The sequence below is a fragment of the Podarcis vaucheri genome (genome assembly GCF_965113315.1).
Source record: "Podarcis vaucheri genome assembly, chromosome: 18".
NCBI lineage: Eukaryota > Metazoa > Chordata > Lepidosauria > Squamata > Lacertidae > Podarcis > Podarcis vaucheri.
The window spans coordinates 3152592-3173503 of record NC_138756.1 but is presented as its reverse complement, the minus strand read 5'-3'; the positions used below and the strand labels follow the sequence as shown (position 1 = coordinate 3173503).

Below are 20912 nucleotides of genomic sequence, written 5' to 3'. Positions count from 1 at the left end.
ATGCTTCTATCCGCAGCCTTCACCTCCAGACCCTCTTTTGAAAGCCAGCCTTCTCCCACACCTCTTTAATTCCGAGTGCATGAGACTGGGCACATTGTGACTTTTTATAGTATGAGATTGCGGCTATTAATAAAGAACAGCAGCAAGAGAAATTGGTGAACTACGCAGAATTGGCTAAGCTGACCTACGAACTGCGAGATAAGGACAACTGTGACTTTAAAGAAGAATGGGAACTTTTTACAAATTACTTAAAAACAAATAAAATGAGTTGGACGGACTCCTTGGCAGGTTGAATAAACATACACAAATTTATTGATTGATAACATGGTAGACAGATAATGTAAGGATTTGTATAATATAGAATAATATTTGCTGAGAAATCTCTAGGGGAGGGGAGAGAGGGTTGGAGGGGGGTGGGGGAAAGGGGGAGAAAATAATGAATATGACATGTTTTGATATGTTGTAATTGTTAATAAAAACATTTTTTTAAAAAAAGATTGTGGCTATTAATGTTTGACATTTTATTGTGTTTTTCTATGTGTCGGGAGCCGCCCAGTGTGGCTGGGGAAACCCAACCAGACTAGAGTGGGGGAGTATAAATTATTATTATTATTATTATTACTTATTATTTTCCGCTCTGCTTGCGCCAACCCCCGGTCCCCTTTGTGCCTGCTTAATTTCCACCCATCCCTCAAAAAATGTAAAAAAAAACCAACAACAGGAAACCCCACAGACCCATTTCCGGGTTTCTCCTTCAACCTCTCTGCTCCTGCCACTTTGGATTTTGCAAAACCCGGGTCTGCGAATTCCCTTGTGCCTTTGCGCACCCAAACGCACAGACTGCGGAGCCCAAGATGCGCTTACATAACCCATGCCCGCGCTGCGCCAAATATCCCTCCATGGAGCCTCCCAGCCGCGGAGAAGTTACATCACCCGGCCGCAAGCGAGTTTTGCAAAACGCGGAGTGCAAAAAAAGGGGGGGGGACTGCAGGAACTGTCGTGCCTCCATTCGGCGGCCTCCTTCTTTCACCCCGTGAAACACACTTGTGTGCGCGCACAAACCCAGATCCGAGGCTGCACACACAGTCCCTTCATTGCTCTCCTTTAAAACTGGAGACTTGTGCAACCACTCAGGCTTTTCACGACAAGCAATAAATGCAAGGGAACCTATTGTGCAGGCCGTGTGTGTGTGTGTGTGTGTGTGTGTGTGTGTGTGTGTGTGTCGGCATGTTTAAAAATAAGCGCAAGGGCATTAATTTGAGATTAGGCAGCAAAGTCACAGGGTGGCTTCGACCATCGCCAACCCGAAAGGCGTCTTGCAAGAAATCTCTTGGAAAAATACTGGCAGGAAACGCTACGCGCGGGGGGGGGGGGAATGTCGAGCCCCGTGCAAAATTGGGCGTTTGAGGCACACCACACCCGCATTCTGAGTTGCAAAGAAAAGATTTTGCATTACATAAGGAGGAATGGAGTACGGGATCTCAGCATGCGCTGGAGAGGGAAACGAAAATAAGATTATTTCTAAGAGCAGCTGTTATCTGCAGGTGGAAAACCCCATGAGGTTGGCTGTAGGGCAGGGGATGGGGTTAAGAACATAGGGGATTTGGAGGCATGGGTGGAGGCGGCCGATGGACCCCACAAAAAGGTTCCCTCTCTCACCCCATAGTTATCCTAGAAGCGTAGATTTTTGAGGGACACCAGGGGGTCATCTATCCCAACCCGCTGCGATGCAGGGAAGATTTGCACGCAGAAAGCCTGGGCTCAGTCCTCAGCATCTCTGACTAGGAGGCCCCGGATAGGCTCTGCCAGTTGGTTGCCGTTAATACTGAGCTACATGGACCAGCAAGGAAGCTTCCTGTTTAATCTTCACAACAACCTTGCGAAGCAGGCTGAAGTTGAGCGAGAGATATTCCAGAGATCAGCCAGTGAGGGTTTGGAGTCGCAGACTCCTCGGTGCCTGACCCTGACGCCACACAGATTCACTCTGGAAGTCGGAGCACCGTTTTAAAACTGGCATCTCACAGCTGTAGCAGGCAAGATCTGAGTTCGAATCCCCATCGAGCCATAAACTCAACTCTCCCGACTCTGCTACCTGCAAAGGACTGAAGAAGGCAGGTCTCTTGCAGGAGAAAGGACAGAGCAAAACCCTTTGGGAAGGTCACTTTTCTTGTCGGAATCGCCGCTCTGGCTAGGCTGGCCGACCCTGCAAGGTCGCTGGGGTGATTAATTGAACAGAACCAGGAATGACGCCACTTTGAGCTCAGTGGACAAAGAAGGTGGGCTACAAATGCAGTAAATAGGGAACCTTGCCACCCCAGTACAGAAACAGCTCTAGGCCAAGGGAACCGCGGGGTTTTGCAGAACTACAAATCCCATCATCCCTGACCATCAGGCTATGGTGGCGACTGGGAGCTGGAGCCCAGCCAAGATGACCAGAGAACCAGAGGCCCCCCATGGCTGTGTTGTCTTGACCCACACGGCTACTCGTCTGCAACGTTTGCAGGATTATTCCAGCTGCAAAAAATCGTGCAACCTTTTAATTTGGAGAAGAGGGGAGCAAGCATACGTTTGTACGATTACGTCCACTGTGGGAAAAAAGAGTGAAAAGCTTTTCTCCCTCTCTCACAGACGCTTACGGACGTCCCAACAAAGCTGGACAGTCGGGAGATCTGGGACGAACGGAGGAAATCCCTTCTTGTGGGCCGTTAAAACTATGGAACTCCTTGCTACAGGAGCCAGTCATGCCCACCAACCCAGAAGGGTTAAAAAAACAGGATGAGGCAACTTCACGGCAGACAGGGCTACTAGCAAGGAAGGCTAGAAGTGCTTCTGAAGACCAGTTGCTGGAAAGCATGGAATCTTAGAAGGGAACCCTCAAGGTCATCCAGCCCAACCCGCTGCAAAAGCAGGGATCTCAGCTCAAGCTCCCAGGACAGATGGCCACCCAACCTTGGCTTGAAGACCTCCAAGGAAGGAGAGGCCACAACCTCCTAAAGGAGACGGATCTGCAGGATGGGAGAGTTGCTCTTTTGCTCAGATCCATGGGGGCATCCGGTGAGCCGCAGTGAGAACAGAAGCTGGGCTAGGTGGGTCACTTGGCCGGATCCTGCAGCCAAGCTCTTCTTATGTTCCTATGGAACCTCCCTGTCCAGCGGCAGTCTACCTTGATCCCTAGGTTCTTGGGGGTAATTTGGCCACTGGGAGAACAGGATGGTGCTAGGCCAGGTCTCATCCTGCAGTCTTTCCAATGTTCTCCTGGCAAATCCAGCCCAGGCCTGAACTGCAATGAAACCCCAGGGTCGCGGGTTCGAGATCCACGCTGGGCAAAAGATTCCTGCATTGCAGGGGGTTGGACTGGATGACCCTCAGGAACCCCTTCTAACTCTTACGATTCTTTCCCCCAGAGGGAGTCCCAGCTTCTCTTCCGACCTGCCCAACCGGTCTGGCTCCGAGCCGCAGAGGACCGGCCCTCCCGCGTGGCTCCCAGCCTCTGCCAACCAGGACGCCGGCATCCCATAATTAGGGAGAGCCCTCGGCAACCAGACAGGGAGGGAGGCGGCGCATCACGGGACAAGCCCCATGACTCTGAGCGCAGGGTTGGCAGCCCTGCAGGGAGGAATTAATCTGCCGGGCCAAACGACTAACCAGGACTCGGCTATCCCGCCTGTGAAATGGGTACAAGACAGTAGAGACAGGCGTGGAAACCTGTCTGGCCCCAGGACTCCTCCCTCCTTTGGTCTGTTCAAGAAAGGCTAAAATATTGGGAGTGTTTTCCGGGTGTTTTGCTTGAAATTGAGTGCAGCCCTGCAGTTGTCCCTGACGGGGACGGAACCCGCAACCTTGGCAATATCAGCACCAGGCTCTAACCAACGGAGCTACGCAGGGTCCCCTCTGGAGTGGCAGGAACCCGTCATTTCACAAGCTAAAGGTCACCTGCCACGCAGCAGTTCAGACAATTGCAGCCACATCGCGGGATCCTGACTCACACCAGACATAACCCTGTTTTGTGCAAATTACAACAACAAAACACTTGCACGGCATTATCCAATTTGGCCTCATTTATTCAACCTGGGAGGCGTCCAACCAGGTTCTATTCAAGAGGAGGCAGGGCACAAGCAACCATTGCCACACAAACGCACACACCTGTAGCAACAACATCTTGGCCTCCATGAGGACTAGAAACCTGGCTGCAACTAGCAGAGAGCACCTGAGGATCAACAGGGATTGCAGAAAGCGTACAGGCGATATCGCTGCCTCCATGGGGACTAGAAACCTGCCTATGGAGAGCAGAGAGGTCATGTTGCCACCAAGCCAGCCTGCCAAAGGGTTTTGGGGAACTGCCATCGGCTCATAAATCACGGAAGTCGAGGCGGCGCCTACACACAGGATTCCCTGACGCACTTGCACAACACAGAAGTCGGGCCCTGGCCGTCTCCCTAAACACACGTTCCGGCCAAAGGAACAGACACAACCCTCTTTTTGCTCATTCAGCAAAACACACACACAGACACAAGAACCCCAGCACCATTGCATGTCAGGGCGCCAGCGGAACGGCAAGCAAGCCTTCATTAAATGCAAGCACCCGTCTCTCTCTTTCAAGAGAGCTTGCAAGCGCCAAAGGCTTCTCCTCCAGGAGGCCGAACCGGCAGCAAATTAATCTCGCACACAACTCAGAAAAGTAAAAATGTACAGCGCTCCATGCAGACGCCCGAAACTGCAACACAACTTGTTGCTAAAGCATTGCTTCAGACAACGCACACCCACCAAGGCAAACCCTACGGCAAGGTGTCGTAAATAATAATTATTATTATTTTTAATCGGTATTATGTCGGGTTCCTTTTAATCATTATTATGTCGGTTGATTTCAGGTTGGACGTTGACAATAAAGGTATTATTCCTCTCGGGCCCCAACCACCTGCTACGTCCCCGTGCCTATTTCCCCCCTTTGATTGTAATCTCCTCGGGGCAGAGACCCTCCAGTCCTGATGGCCCTCTATAATTTGATGGACAAGGTCAAAAACTCGCTTTTTGGTGGGGCGGAGGGCAGGGAGGAGGTGGTCAAATCCTCAGCATCTCTAGGATTATTATATTATATTATAATTATATGCTACTATTATATCTGCAGCAGCAAAAGTTTCGGGGTTAGGCCTACTAAGGAAGTATTTTCCACTACTCTGAGGAAGACCACCTGTGCCACACAGGATCCCGAATCAGCTCTCCTGACTAGGAGTCTTGTGTGGCTCAGAAGCTTGCATGCACCTTTAAAAAAAATTAAGCCTTTTTATAATGGATATACGTGCTCCAAAAGTTTCAGTGCAAACAGTTTCACAGCACATATTTTGATTCCCAACATAAGTCTCTCCACAATTTTTTTTACCAATGAGCAACAAAGGCATTGCAAGCCTAGGCCCAGTTACCTGGGAGTAAGCCCTATTGAATTCAGTGGGGCTTCTTTATACGTACATATTCTTGGGACTACATTGCAAAAACGCAACTTTTTTTTAAAAGGGAAAAACAGAAAACGGAAGCAACTTTCAGAAGGCATTAATAAAACCCAGACACATCAACTCCGCAACACGACTTCCGTTAAATATTAATAGTTTAAATCTATCTTACCTTGAAGGAACGGTGGAAACCTTTGAGTTCTGTTTTTTTCTGCACCATTTTGGAGGTTTTGAAGATGTAAATGAAGAGGGGGGAGTAAAGAAAAGAAAAGGGGGCGGAGAAGGAAAAAAAATTGGGGTGAAGCTAGTCCGGGTCTGCCGATGGAGACCCTGTAAAAGGAGAGAAAAGAGGAGAAAGGATTTATTTTTATTTTTAAAAAAGTTCAAGACTCAGCCACTGGGTGCATAACCATAAAATAGCTGTTGGGTGTTTTTTTGGGGGGGGGGATCTCATTTTTGACAAAGGAAATTTAAAAGCAAAGCACCAGACTCCTGGAAAAAAGGATAGAGAAATGAGAACGGCGGTTTGCAAATGACACACAACACAGGAACATAGTGCGTCCCGAAATATAGAAAATTGCAAGCGGAGATTTTGCAAACAAACACACAAAGAAGTGGGGGTTTCGGGGGGGGAGCAAGTATTTTTCTCTGACAACAGAGGCCCTTTTGCACAGGAATCCTCGTATTTAATAATCATAATCATCGTCATAATCACAGTAATAATAGTTTGTGCATTTAAGATTCAGTTCCCAACCTCTTCGACACAAGGCCTTTACTACAAAAATATCTCCATCTCCCTCTCTCTCTGTGTTGCACCAGATTTTCGTCCCTTTGTGATGCAATGCAAAGCTTAGGAAGAACATTCCTTGTTTATTATTTGAAAGAGGTTTTGCTTTATTTTATTTTATTTTCAAAGGAAGGGGGGGGACAAAATTCTTGGAGCGAAGGCAGATGTTGGAAGTACAGGCCCCGGGGAAGGAAGGGAAAAGGGGGTGTGTACAAAGGGGGTGGGCAACACACACAAACACACACACACACAGGCCTTTTGCAAAGCAGGGATTATGCAGCCAGCTCAAGGCCTACTCACAAGTAGACCCACTGAAATCAGTGGTCATGCCCATAGATCTAAACAGTGGTTGCAGTTAGATGCAGCTGAGAACTGGGAGGAGAGGAATGTTATATCCCCCCCCCCCAGCAACACAAAATTTTAATATTTTCCTCCCCCATCCCGTCGAGCCACAAAAACCAGGTATCATATTTTGCAGCCGATCTTGTGGGGCAGATAAAATAGACTTTCAGAGAAGGAAACTCGCAGATTTGCAGTAAAATCATAATAAAGCCAACGCTCGCTGGACTTTATTCTGAAAATCTGCAATTGGAGGGCGGGGGGGTAACAGCAAAAATACACACCCCCTTTTTCCAGGAGGGGTGGACTATTTCCTAAGTCACCCCCCCCCCAAGAAAAAAAACCCTACATCCTGGATAGCAAGGGAGGGGGGCGTGATCATTCGCGTTGAGTTCATTTTCTATTATTGCATTCAGGAAGAAGGTAAAAGGGGGGAGGAGAAAAAGAATCCACTGGGGGGGGCGTGAAACGGATACGCCCCCGCAAAGCTTCCTCCCCCCCCCCGCAAACACACCTCCCCAGGATTGCAACACAACAACAACAACAACACAATCCGGCCCTTTTCAATGCTACCAGGTTTGCAAAAAGGAAAAAGATTTTCACGCACACCCCATTTGCAAAAATAAGGGGGGGCACCAAAACACGGTAAAAAAAGAGAGAAAGGGGGATATTGGGGGGTGAAGGGCTGCCTCCCCAGCCCCTCCCACTGCAAAACCCCTCCCCCCCTTAAAAACACACACACACAAGACGGATTCAGCTGCGCGCGCCATGCAATGAGTTTGCAAACAAGGGGGGGGAATGCAATACTCCCGGCCTGCTTTATTTATTTGCTGGGGGGGGCATTCACACACCCCCATCTGAAGTCTTCTCCCCAACCATTCTCTCCCCCCCCCCCCATTTCCATTGCAGAACTACGGAGATCCAGTCGTCTCTGGTTTTTGCAAAAATGCAACGGACGCGGCTTTGCAAAAGCGCCGGGGGATGGGGACAAGCGGGGGGGGGGATGTGATCCGGCCCTCGGCAGCCCTCCCGCCCGGCCCGCGCTCCCCCTTACCGAGGCTCGGGCTCCGCAGCGCTGGCGCCACTGTAGATGGAAAAGGCACAGCCGGGCTCGGGGAGGGAGGTCCGGAGCAGGCGCCGCGCGGAGCCTTATATAGGCGGCGGCCCCCGCTTGCATCAGCTGAGCCCCACTGGCCCGCCCCTGCCTCCGCCTCCGCCGGCCGGGAAGGGAAGGGAAGGGAAGGGAAGGGAAGGGCAGCAGCCGGCAGAGGCCAGCGGGGAGCGGCGAGAGGCAGAGAGGGCCTCTGCACATGGGCAGAGAGTTTGCTCCTCCTGCTGCCTCTGGGCATGGCAGGCGAGAGAGGGGAAAGAGTACCTGAAAGCATGTGCAGAGTGTTTTCTGCTCTTGCTGTCTCCTCTAGGAAAGGGGTGCCTCTGGGCATGGACAGAGTGCCTCTGTGGCAGGAGAGTAAAGGCAGAGTGTGCATCTAAACATGTGCAGAGAGTTTTCTGCTCTGCTGTCTCCTCTAGGAAGGGAGTGCCCCTGGGCATGGGCAGAGTGCCTCTGTGGCAGGAGAGGGAGGGTAAAGAGTACCTGAAAGCATGTGCTGCCTCTGGGCATGGCAGGCGAGAGAGGGGAAAGAGTACCTGAAAGCATGTGCAGAGAGTTTTCGGCTCTTGCCGTCTCCCCTGGGAAGGGAGTGCCTCTGGGCATGTGCAGAGTGCCTCTGTGAAGGGGATAGAAGACAGTGCATGCCTCTAAACATGCACAGAGAGTTTTTTGCTCCTGCTGTCTCCTCTAGGAAAGGGGTGCCCCTGGGCATGGGCAGAGTGCCTCTGTGGCCGGAGAAGGAGGGTAAAGAGTACCTGAAAGCATGTGCAGAGTGTTTTCTGCTCTTGCCGTCTCCCCTAGGAAGGGAGTGCCTCTGGGCATGTGCAGAGTGCCTCTGCAGAAGGAGAGTAAAGGCAGAGTGTGCATCTAAACATGTGCAGAGAGTTTTCTGCTCTGCTGTCTTCCCTAGGGAAGCATGCCCCTGGGCATGGGCAGAGTGCCTCTGTGGCCGGAGAAGGAGGTTAAAGAGTACCTGAAAGCATGTGCAGAGTGTTTTCTGCTGCTGCTGTCTCCCCTAGGAAGGGAGTGCCTCTGCGGCAGAAGAGAGGAAGTAGAGTGCACATCTAAACATGTGCAGAGAGTTTTCTGCTCCTGCGGTCTCCTCTAGGAAAGCGGTGCCTGGATTAGTCCCTCCCTGCTGCCTTCCTCACCCCCAACTTTTACCATCTTTTCAGTGGGTATTTCTAAACATGCACAAATACAAAGCCTGCAAACCTCATTCTTTTATGGGTGACCTCTGCAAAAACTAGCCCTTTTTTTCCTCCTGGAGACCAGAGCCCACATTGCAGAATCCGTCCCCCTGCCCAACCCCATCCTGGCATCACTTTTCCACACTGCCAGTTGTGACAGGGTGTGCAAGCAGTCAAATGCGTATGTGCAATTTCACATGCCCATTGTTAATAATAATAATAATAATAATTTATTGCATGACCAGATCGCCCAATCCAGCCTCTAAATCAACCCAGGAGTGTCGAGGGTGCGAAATACGCCGCGATTCATCTACCACGTTCGCCAAAGACAGATGCGACCCCAATCCTTATCCCACGGCATTCCTGGATTGCGGCGGGTTGGTCTAGATGACCCCTGGGGTCCCTTCCCGGGATCTGTAACGCCTCCCTCTCTCCCCCACCTTGGGATTCGAGGAGGCATGCAGCGTTTGAAAAGCATCGTTCGGAAATGCAAAGTGACAAGGGCAGGTTAATGAAAAACAATAATTAAAGCGCAACGCAGCACATTTGAAACCAGAAATTAAAATCCCGTTTGCCCTGCCCAGCAGCCCAGTAATCGCCATTGTCCAAAGGCCTCTCCAAGCAAGGTCTTGGCCTGTCGCTGGAAGGAGAGCGAAGAGGGAGCCAGTTTAACTTCTCCGGAGAGGGATTCTGCAGTATGGGAGCCACCACAGAAAAGGCTCTGTCGAGCCCCACCAGCCGTTCCTCCGTGATCGGTTAAGACAGCTTCTAAAAACCAGTTTCTTTTTGCAAACGGGAATCACTCTGTGCATGCTCAGAGACTATTATTTCCCCTTAAACTTCACATTGTTGTCATTTTAAAAGGCCCACGCCTATCAAGAAGGGGTTGACCGGCCCTCCAAGTGTCCCTATTTTCCAGGGACAGTCCCGGGTTTTCAGAAGCCGTCCCAGTTTCTGATTTTCCTTAGGACGTCCCTATTTTCATTGGAGGAATATACACCCTTTCGAAGATGTTATGTTATGTTTTTATTGTCAGAGTGACTGGAGCATTATTATTATTATTATTATTATTATTATTATTATTATTATTAAAGGTAAAGGGATCCCTGACCATTAGGTCCAGTCGTGGCCGACTCTGGGGTAGTGGCGCTCATTTCGCTTTACTGGCCAAGGGAGCTGGTGTCCAGCTTCCGGGTCATGTGGCCAGCAGGACTAAGCCGCTTCTGGCGAACCAGAGCAGCACCCGGAAACGCCATTTACCTCCCCGCCGGAGTGGTACCTACTTATCTACTTCCACTTTGATGTGCTTTCAAACTTCTAGGTTGGCAGGAGCAGGGACCGAGCAACGGGAGCTCACCCCGTCATTGCAGGGATTCAAACTGCCGACCTTCTGATCGGCAAGCCCTAGGCTCAACGGTTTAACCCACAGCGCCACCAGCGTCCCTATTGCTATTATTATTGTTATTAAACAGGATGTCCCTATTATCATCAGAGAAATGTTGGAGGGTGTGGAGCTCTGTGCATTCTCAGAGGTTAACCCCACTGCTGGCAACAAAATGAAAGTTAGCTGTCCAAGGGTCGATAATGAGGGGCTGGGCTCAAAAGCTGATTGTGCAGCCATAGCCTGATTCTTCTCCTTATAGGTATGCAATGCACCTATCTGTCTCTGGAAAGTGAGTTTGCCTGTTGCATCCCTGCACGATGCTCTCGTGTGCATCCTTGGAATCATTCATCGGAGTGGGAGAACCGGTTTTGCCACACTTTTGCACCGGGCACAATTGCACAGGGCTCCAAACTGCTCCAAATCCAGAGATGTGCAGGAAGGATGAGGCAGCCCGTTCTCTCTCTGTGTGAGTCACTGCCCTGGTCTTGCCTAAACTGCAGGGAGCCTGGCTTGCTTATTTTGGGGGTACCTCTCTTAGCAAGCATCTTTAGGAGGCTAGGTGGAGTGGGGTAACTGGGCAGGGAGATTGGGAGGTGGGGCTTATAACTTCATTAAACTCCCCCCCCCACTTTCTGCATCGCAGAGGGGTTGGACTGGATGACCCTGAGGGTTCCTTCCAACTCTGCCATTATATGATTCAGCGCACATGCACACACAATAGTTTGCCCACCAGACTACATATTTGGATTGAGTCAGCCGGTCCCAACAGGGAACTAAGTCGTATCCCCAGGGAGATGCCTCCCTGTTGCCCCCCTGCCCGAATCCCTGTTCTTCGTGCAACTCCTTCCAGTTTTAACACACAAGCAAAAGCTTGGGAAGTGAAAAAAAGCTTGTCATGGACACCCGAAGCAGTTCCAAGCAGCTCCGACCTGCTGCAAGGCCTGCTAAGATTGTGCAAGCAATTTGTCTCCCCTCCAGTGAAACTTCCCTCCCTGTCTGTAATCACGTACAGACTCATTCCTGTCCATGTCTCATGTGCCAAAGCATTGTCTGTCCCTTCTGCCATCAGGTGACTCTCCAAATCCTTTCCTGGGGAGAGCAGGGCTTGGCTTTGTAAGACCAGAGAGATTTGCTGTTTTTAAAGGCCACCCCCCCCCTCACCCCAAAGAGATTCTTAAAGAGACATGCTTGGTTTAAAAATAAATAAATATCATTGAGGTTTATAGAGGAAAATACAAAGCTTTATATCTTTCTCCCCTGTTTTTAACCAAACAAAGACTTTAAAAGAACAAAAAAAGGGGGAGGGGGATAGAGAAAGAAAAAGCAAGTAAAGAGAGAAGCTTGCTTTCTCCTCCTCTGGAGGGTAGGACTCGAATCCATGGCTTCAAGCGACGAGAAAGGAGATTCCGACTCAACGTCAAGAAAAACTTGCTGGCAGTGAGAGCTGTTTGACCGGGGGATGGAAGGTGGTGGACTCTCCTTCCCGGGAGGTTTTTAAGCAGAAGTTGGGCGGCCGACTGCCACAGGTTTAGCTGAAATTCCTGCCTTGCAGCGGGTTGGACTAGATGACCCCTGGGGTCCCTTCCAACTCTGCAATTCTAGGATTCAAGACAAAATTCAGAAGCACGGACTCTCAATGGCACTGTTGTCATTTAATTCCGCAGATAGGGAGCTTTGTTAAAAGCGGGGTTTTGGTAAGGAAATTCACCTGACGCCCTGGCCTTCAGAGCCATAACCAGTGGCCGATTTGCTACTGGGTCAAGTCTGAGGTGTTCCTATTAGTATATGAACCCCTTAAGAAGTTTACCTGTGAGAGAAACACAAGACGGAAGAAGTTAAACAAAAAACAAAAAACTGATATCATACATGGGTGAAGGGGAGTGGGGAGTATAGGGGAATTTATAATATTATTTATAATATAACATTTTTAATATAAAATTTCTAATTGCGTTGTATTTATATACAGCAAAGAGAAGTCTACAGCAATTAGATATATTTTAATTTAGGTAAAGGTAAAGGGACCCCTGACCATTAGGTCCAGTCATGACCGATTCTGGGGTTGCGGCGCTCATCTCGCTTTACTGGCCAAGGGAGCTGGCGTACAGCTTCCGGGTCATGTGGCCAGCAGGACTAAGCCACTTCTGGCGAACCAGAGCAGTGCATGGAAACACCGTTTACCTTCCCACCAGAGCGGTACCTATTTATCTACTTGCACTTGACATGCTTTCAAACTGCTAGGTTGGCAGGAGCAGGGACCGAGCAACGAGAGCTCACTCCGTCATGGGGATTCGAACCGCTGACCTTCTGATCGGCAAGCCCTAGGCTCTGTGGTTTAACCCACAGCGCCACCTGCGCCCCTATTATTATCCTAATAGGTGTGTAAATATGAATAACTTACTAAATTTTGTAGAAACTAATTCCAAATTTTTCCATACTTTTAAATTATAAAAATAGTTAGGCATCATTTCATGATGGGGATGCAAACCTAAGTAAGAAGATGAGCCTGCAAAGGGCTGAGTGGGCTGCCTCTCTCTCAGCACCATCTCGCTGAGCGCCCAGAACGGGGCATCGTGCAGGGAAGCAACGGGAGGCCTCTTCTTTCGCCGCCCCAGCCCCAGCTCCTCTCTAATTGGCTGCCCTACTCCCTGCCTCCTTCTCGTGCTCCAAGGTTCGGCGATTGTTAATGTGGAGGGCGGTTGCAGATCGGAGGTGAACGGGGCCACCTTGGCAGCAGCGCCCAGGCTGAGGTGTGGCAGAGCAGGTTGGCTCCCCGTGGCTCTCTTGAGTTTTATTGCTGCCTAAATTGCCCTCTGCTTGGCAGAGTGACCTAAATAACATTCCCAGGTGTTCTTGCAGGCCTTATCTTTATTATATATAGATATAATTTTTCATACAATAACAGAATCATAGCATTGGAAGGGACCCTAAAGGGTCATCCAGCCCAACCCCCTGCAGTGCAAGAATTTCAACTAAAGCATCTGTGACAGATAATGCCATCCAACCTCTGCTTTGAAACCTCCAAGGAAAGAGAGGCCGTCACCTGCCGAGGGAGACCATTCATACTACTACTGGGAGTGGCCACCGAGACCACATAACACCAGTCTTGAAAGACCTGCATTGGCTCCCAGTACGTTTCCGAGCACAATTCAAGGTGTTGGTGCTGACCTTTGAAGCCCAAAATGGCCTCAGCCCAGTATACCTGAAGGAGCGCCTCCACCCCCATTGTTCTGCCCAGACACAGAGGTCCAGATCCGAGGGCCTTCTGGCGGTTCCCTCCCTGCGAGAAGAGAGGTTACAGCGAATCAGGCAGAGGGCCTTCTTGGTGGTGGCGCCCGCCCTGTGGAACTCCCTCCCACCAGATGTCTAAGAGAACAACAACAGTCATACCTCGGGTTAAATATGCTTCAGGTTGAGCGTTTTCAGGTTACGCTCCGCGGTGACCCGGAAGTAACAGAATGCGTTACTTCTGTGTTTCGCCGCTCGCGCATGCGCAGATGCTCAAAATGATGTCATGCACATGCACGGAAGCATGCGCAGACTTGCAGTCGCGTGTTACGTTCTACTCAGGATGCGAACGGGGCTCTGGAACGGATCCCGTTCGCATCCAGAGGTACCACTGTACCAGACTTTTAGACGACATCTGAAGGCAGCCCTGTTTAGGGAAGCTTTTAATGTTTGATGCATTACTGTATTTTAATATTTTGTTGGAAGCTGCCCAGAGTTCGTGGGGAAGCCCAGCCAGATGGGCGGGGTATAAACAATAAATTATTATTATTAGTAGTAGAGTAGTAATAGTTCTGCCTGCACAGGTTGGCAGCAGCTTTGTGTGGTTTCAGACAGCAAGTTTTCCCCCGGGTGCCGAACCCTGGACCCTAGCCCCACAACCCGTCCCTAGTGCATTACGGACCCTGTTTTCCTGCATTTAGCTGCTGTTTAAAGAGACAGCTGAGCGAGAAAGCGAGAAACAGAGAGGACTAGAAACCGGAGTCCCCCTTTGCTGCCGCCTGGGCAGGTCTCTCCTCTTCCTCTGGAGGGTAAGGCAGGTCCCTGGACTCTGCGGAGCGAAGGGGAAGGGCGTTATCAGCACAGAAAAACAGTTGCAGAGCTCTTGCCAGGGATTACATAACCGCAAGGTTACCACGAGACGAGGTGCGCCTGACTCCCTAATAACCCCGATAAGCAGAACAGCTGCTCGGCTTGCAGAAGGAGCTGGCTCCTTGATTGATTGACAAGAGCCTCTTGTCAATCAATGCAGGCAACCCTCCCCCTCCCCCTCTTCTATTAAGTTTTCCAAAATTTCACACGTACATTTCATATATATATATATAACCAGCCTGAAGATGACGAGTGAGACCTCGTCGAAACGTCGCACAGACACCCCGACTCTTACACGGGAAGACACCCGAAGACACCAAAACCTGCATTCCTATACCCGTGAAAATCTACGAAAGCAAATATATATATATATATATATATATTTAGTTTTTTTAACATACCATTAATTAAACACATTTTTACATCTTATTCAGTATTTTGACTTCCACCAGTCCAGTCTGAAAATTTTCCAATCTAATCTCTTAGTATACATTTCTTATTTTCCCTGTTACATTTAAAACTCATAACCAATCTCTCTATTCTTTATCTACTTTGTAGCACTTCATATATTTCTCCTTGCAAAACTTCTTGTAGTCTTACTAGAGTAATTTGTTGATTACAGTTCTCTTCAAATAATTTGTATATTTCTTCCAATCTTCTGTGAATCCCTGGTCCCGCAGGTTTCGAATCCTTCCTGTCATTTTGTCCAATTCTGCATAGTCCATTAATTTTGTCTGCCATTCTTCTTTCGTCGTAATTTCTTCTTGCATCCATTTCTGGGCTAACAATGCTCTTGCTGCTGTTGTTACATATAAAAACAATTTAACATCTTGTCTATTAATATCCTGACCTATAATACCAAGTAGAAATGCTTCTGGTTTTTTAAAAAAATGTATATTTCAACATCTTTTTCATCTCATTATATATCATTTCCCAGAAGTTCTTTGTTTTCTTACATTCCCACCACATATGATAAAATCACACATACATTTCAATACACAATAAAAGCTCTTTTTAATCAACTTCCCACCTCCTTTCCCACGACATAATTTCCCAAATAATTACCGCCCAGTCAGTCTGACATCAATAGCAGGGAAGATTCTGGAGCAGATCATTAAGCAAACAGTCTGTGAGCACCTAGAAAGGAATGCTGTGATCACCAATAGTCAGCATGGATTTCTGAAAAATAAGTCATGTCAGACTAACCTGATCTCGTTTTTTGACAGAATTACAAGCCTGGTAGATGAAGGGAACGCAGTGGATGTAGCCTACCTTGATTTCAGCAAGGCATTTGACAAGGTGCCCCATGATATTCTTGTAAAGAAGCTGGTAAAATGCGGTCTTGACTATGCTACCACTCAGTGGATTTGTAACTGGCTGACTGACCGAACCCAAAGGGTGCTCATCAATGGTTCCTCTTCATCCTGGAGAAGAGTGACTAGTGGGGTGCCACAGGGTTCTGTCTTGGGCCCGGTCTTATTCAACATCTTTATCAACGACTTGGATGATGGACTCAAGGGCATCCTGATCAAATTTGCAGATGACACCAAACTGGGAGGGGTGGCTAACACCCCAGAGGACAGGATCACACTTCAAAACGACCTTGACAGATTAGAGAACTGGGCAAAAATAAACAAGATGAATTTTAACAGGGAGAAATGTAAAGTATTACACTTGGGCAAAAAAAATGAGAGGCACAAATACAAGATGGGTGACACCTGGCTTGAGAGCAGTACATGTGAAAAGGATCTAGGAGTCTTGGTTGACCACAAACTTGACATGAGCCAACAGTGTGACGCGGCAGCTAAAAAAGCCAATGCAATTCTGGGCTGCATCAATAGGAGTATAGCATCTAGATCAAGGGAAGTAATAGTGCCACTGTATTCTGCTCTGGTCAGACCACACCTGGAGTACTGTGTCCAGTTCTGGGCACCACAGTTCAAGAAGGACACTGACAAACTGGAACGTGTCCAGAGGAGGGCAACCAAAATGGTCAAAGGCCTGGAAACGATGCCTTATGAGGAACGGCTAAGGGAGCTGGGCATGTTTAGCCTGGAGAAGAGGAGGTTAAGGGGTGATATGATAGCCATGTTCAAATATATAAAAGGATGTCACATAGAGGAGGGAGAAAGGTTGTTTTCTGCTGCTCCAGAGAAGCGGACACGGAGCAATGGATCCAAACTACAAGAAAGAAGATTCCACCTAAACATTAGGAAGAACTTCCTGACAGTAAGAGCTGTTCGACAGTGGAATTTGCTGCCAAGGAGTGTGGTGGCGTCTCCTTCTTTGGAGGTCTTTAAGCAGAGGCTTGACAACCATATGTCAGGAGTGCTCTGATGGTGTTTCCTGCTTGGCAGGGGGTTGGACTCGATGGCCCTTGTGGTCTCTTCCAACTCTATGATTCTATGATTCTATGATTCTATGAAATTCCTGTTTCTCTCCTTCCGTTGCTCCCTATTTTCTGTCTCCCAAACCTCGACAAAACAACTGTAATCTTTAAACCCCCCTGTTGCTCAGGGTTTGAATCCTGCTCCTGTGTTTGTCATGTAATAATATTTCTTTAAATAATTCGAAAAAGGGTTTCCCCTTTTCCACAAAAACCTTATTTTAGCTGCTGACTTTGCCCATTTGGCATAATCCACCACCTTCCTTATCCAGCATTTTTGCTTCTTCCCATTTTTGTGTGTGTAGAGAATCTTAGCTGCAGTTGTAAACAACTTAATTGTCTTAATTGTCTTTTTGGGGTAACTTCTGTCCCTATAATCCCTAAAAGCAAAGCTCCAGGGATTGTTGTTTTTTGGTATAGTAATCTTAAATGTCTTTTTTATCTCCTCATATATCATCTCCCAAAATGCCCTCGACGGTGCAGATAAGGTCTCAGCTTCATAGGTTCCTAAGGAAATCGGAGCTTTGTTTGCCGTCATGAGGACTACAACCTTGCGTCACCTTTAGGGAAACGATAATATACCGTAACTCAACAGTAGAGCAGCTGCTTTGGAGGCAGGAGGCTCTGGGGCCAATCCCCAGGATCCCCAGTTAGGGCCAAGAGAGACCCCTTACGTGTAGCCCTCGGCTTTCTGCACATGGGCAGATGCACTCTTGGTTGCAATGGGCTCTGTCGCTACCCAAGGGGCAAGCAGCTGTTGTTTTCTTGCAGTCCAAGTCTGCCTTGCAAATCGCCTTTGTTCCTTCAAGAGGGGAGAGGCAGTTTCACTTGCAAATTTTCTGCTTCTTGTGAGAACCTATCCATTTTTAAAAAATAGGAACCAGCTCAAAAGCCGATCACGAGAAGGGGGCAGAGGGTCTCCAGCCTCCAAACACACGCCCTCCAACATTTCTCTGATGAAAATAGGGACGCGGGTGGTGCTCTGGGTTAAACCACAGAGCCTAGGACTTGCCGATCAGAAGGTCGGCGGTTCGAATCCCTGCGACGGGGTGAGCTCCCGTTGCTCGGTCCCTGCTCCTGCCAACCTAGCAGTTCGAAAGCACGTCAAAGTGCAAGTAGATAAATAGGTACCACTCCGGCGGGAAGGTAAACAACGTTTCCGTGCGCTGCTCTGGTTTCACTAGTCATGCTGGCCACACAACCCGGAAGCTGTACGCCGGCTCCCTTGGCCAATAAAGCGAGATGAGCGCCGCAACCCCAGAGTCGGCCACGACTGGACCTAATGACCAGGGGTCCCTTTATTTGATCCCAGAATGTTGCACTTTTTGTTAAGGTTGCCTTAACATTCTGGGATCAAATCAGAAACCAGGATAGGGCTTCTGACAACTCAGAAAAATAGGGATACTGGCAGGGCCTGCAAGCAGAATGCACAAATTCTTCACCCACCCAATATTGTGGTTGCTGCGCTCATGACAGCTTCGGGATCTAGCCGGTTGCGGAATGGATCAGAGGCAAGGAAACGGCACCTGGTGGAAAGTCTCGCCTGGGGCTCTTAAAGCCAGAAGAGCCCTGCCAGGGAGAAGCAGTTGGCAACTACGCACACTTGCAGGCCTGGTTGCACAAGACGCCGGTTGTGCAATATCCAGGAATGGAGCAGGATGCAAAACTGGAGAGGAGACCTGCCCCCCCCCGCCAGTGTTTCTCCTCCAAAAGTCCTCTCCTAGGGGAGAGTTGCCAGGGGAGGGACCCCAAGAGCTTATGAGCCCAAGGAAATTGCTGACGCCTCCCTCCCTCCCTCTCTCCCTCATTGGTTTCCTCCCCTCCCAGCCCACTGGACAATCCCCTTCCAGCCCAGCAAAACATGTTTTCCTCCAGAATCTGTCTGCTACGCAGGCCGGGAGACCGTCCCAGGTTTCCGAGAAAACTCTGGAGGCCTGGAATGGGCCTGACCTTCCTAAAAACCGCTGGAAGATCGCCTGAAAAAATGAGACCCTCGCTTGCTAGCTAGCTAGGCAGGCTGGCCTTCAAGAGAATGCCAAAGAAATCTGCCTTCTGTGTCTCTGTAGGAGCCTAGAATTGTAGAGCTGGAAGGGACCCTGAGGGCATCTCGTCCACCCCCCTGCAAGGCGGCACACTTTTGCCCCATGTGGGGTTCGAACCCGCAACCCATCCTTCACTCTTATTTAAACCGCTTTTGATTTTGAGCCGTTGAGGACTAGAATCTGGCTTTAAGGGGAGGGCAGCCGCAGGTCCGTGCTGGAGTGTGTCTGTTTTTGCATGCAAAAAGGTCCCGGCCTCCCCAAACAGGAAAACCCTGGAGGGAAGTTTTTGGGACTCCAGCCCTCGCCTGCAGCCTCCTTGGTTCACCCGAGGCGAGCGGGCAAATTGCAAGGCTGGATTATCTACATATATCCACGCTGGCTCCACCCTGCTTATCTGCAGCTGTACTGGCCTCTCAGGGTAAACAAATATGTGTTGCAGACCACGTTTCTCTCTGTTTGTGTGCGTGCGCGCCTATTCCCCTGGAGTTAACCCAATAATTCTTACAGCGTTCCTAAAAGATTCCCACCCACCCTCTCTTATAACGCTAGACCGTGGGCATGCAATGAAGCTGAACATTGAGAGATTCAACAGAGTTAAACTGCGGAACTCCCTCCCACTGCAGGCAGTTAGGGCCATCAACTTGGACAGCTTCAAAAACGGATCGGACACACGCGCGGAGGAGCGAAAGGCTTTTGACGACTACAGTATTTTTGGCACCATAACACTCACTTTTTTCCTCCTAAAAAGTAAGGGGAAATGTCTGTGCGTGTTATGGAGGGAATGCCTACAGGTGGCATGCCTACGGATTTTCCTCCTCTAAAAACTACATGCGTGTTACGGTCGAGTGCGTGTTATAGAGCGAAAAATACGGTACTAGCTACGAAGAATACCCCAAGTATTGTTTCTAAAGTTTTCTGCCGTTGCCAGACAATTTCAGCATGAGCTTTTCCACCGTGGAGGCGCAGAATTTCCCTTTGGATCAGCTGTGTGGGGTTCCAGGGAAGGGGGCGACATTCGGGCGCAGTTTGCATTTGGAAACAGACCGACCTTGTTCCCAATTTTCCCAAATAGCGCGAGAACTGAAACACACAACTAGCCTTCGAAATCCGTGCCGCATCTGAATTTTGCAAAGGAGGTCTCCAACCCCCCCGAAAAGTGAACAGAAATGTGTAGATAATGAAAGGAACATACAAGACTGCATCCTTTGCTTGTTTTAAAAAAAGCATCCTATTTTGGGAAAGTGTCTTCTAAAATATGTGTGTGTTTTACATAGAACTGCCCTTTTAAAAATGTGTGTGTAATGTGATTATATATTACAGTGGTGCCTCGCAAGACGAAATTAATTCGTTCCGCGAGTTTTTTTGTCTTGCGTTTTTTTTCCGTCTTGCGAAGCACGGTGTCGGGAAAGTTTTGGGAAAGCTTCAAAAATCACCAAAGTCGTCAAAAACCTCAAAAAAGCTACCACACCGCGTGCTATGAGTTGCTCCTCGAAGTCAAGTCGCAACTGTATTAACGGTTTTAAGAAAAAGGAAACAAACTTGCAAGGCGTTTCCGTCTTGTGAAGCAAGCCCATAGGGAAAATCGTCTTGCGAAGCAACTCAAAAAACCAAAAACCCTTTCGTCTTGCGAGGCATTCGTCTTGCGAGGTACCACTGTACATTCGCTATACAGATGTATATGTCGTATACACATTTTAAAATGCAATATTTAACTGCAGGAGAGAGAGCGAGAGCAAGAGGAGTCATGAAAGTGTAAAGTTGGAGGGAACGCCAAGGGTCATCTAATCTAACCCCCCACAATGCAGGAATCACAAGAAAAGAACCCCTGACTCTTTATAAGCAAACACACACAGCTCATAGACACATGCACACATCCGAGAGTCTGCACCTCTTCTCACCAACCCCAGGACTTGCCCCCCATCCAGGACCGTGATGAGGCCCTACAAATCCTCCCATGGGAGCTGCGTGACGACAGCATTACGTTTGTGTTTCTATAGGAGAGATAATAATGGCAGAAATGTGGCGGGAGATGCTCCTTGGAATTAAAAACCATTGCAATCTGGTGCAGAAATGTGGCAAACTGAACTTTTGAGATTGGGGGGGCTGAGGGAATGAGAAACTGAGCAGAACCGAA

At 48.9% G+C, this 20912-nt stretch overlaps 1 protein-coding gene across 1 annotated transcript in view; it reads right to left on the bottom strand.

Annotated features, from left to right (window-relative positions):
* MKNK2 (MAPK interacting serine/threonine kinase 2) overlaps positions 1-7748 on the bottom strand; it is a 42515-nt gene extending 34767 nt beyond the window's left edge. The window contains exons 1-2 of the mRNA XM_082206499.1: positions 7625-7748; positions 5617-5774 (exon numbers count right to left, since the gene is read on the bottom strand). Coding sequence (XP_082062625.1) covers positions 5617-5664 — 48 coding nt within the window. The 5' untranslated portion in view covers positions 5665-5774; positions 7625-7748. The remainder of the gene's footprint in view (positions 1-5616; positions 5775-7624) is intronic.
* Between the last annotated feature and the right edge of the window lie 13164 nt (positions 7749-20912).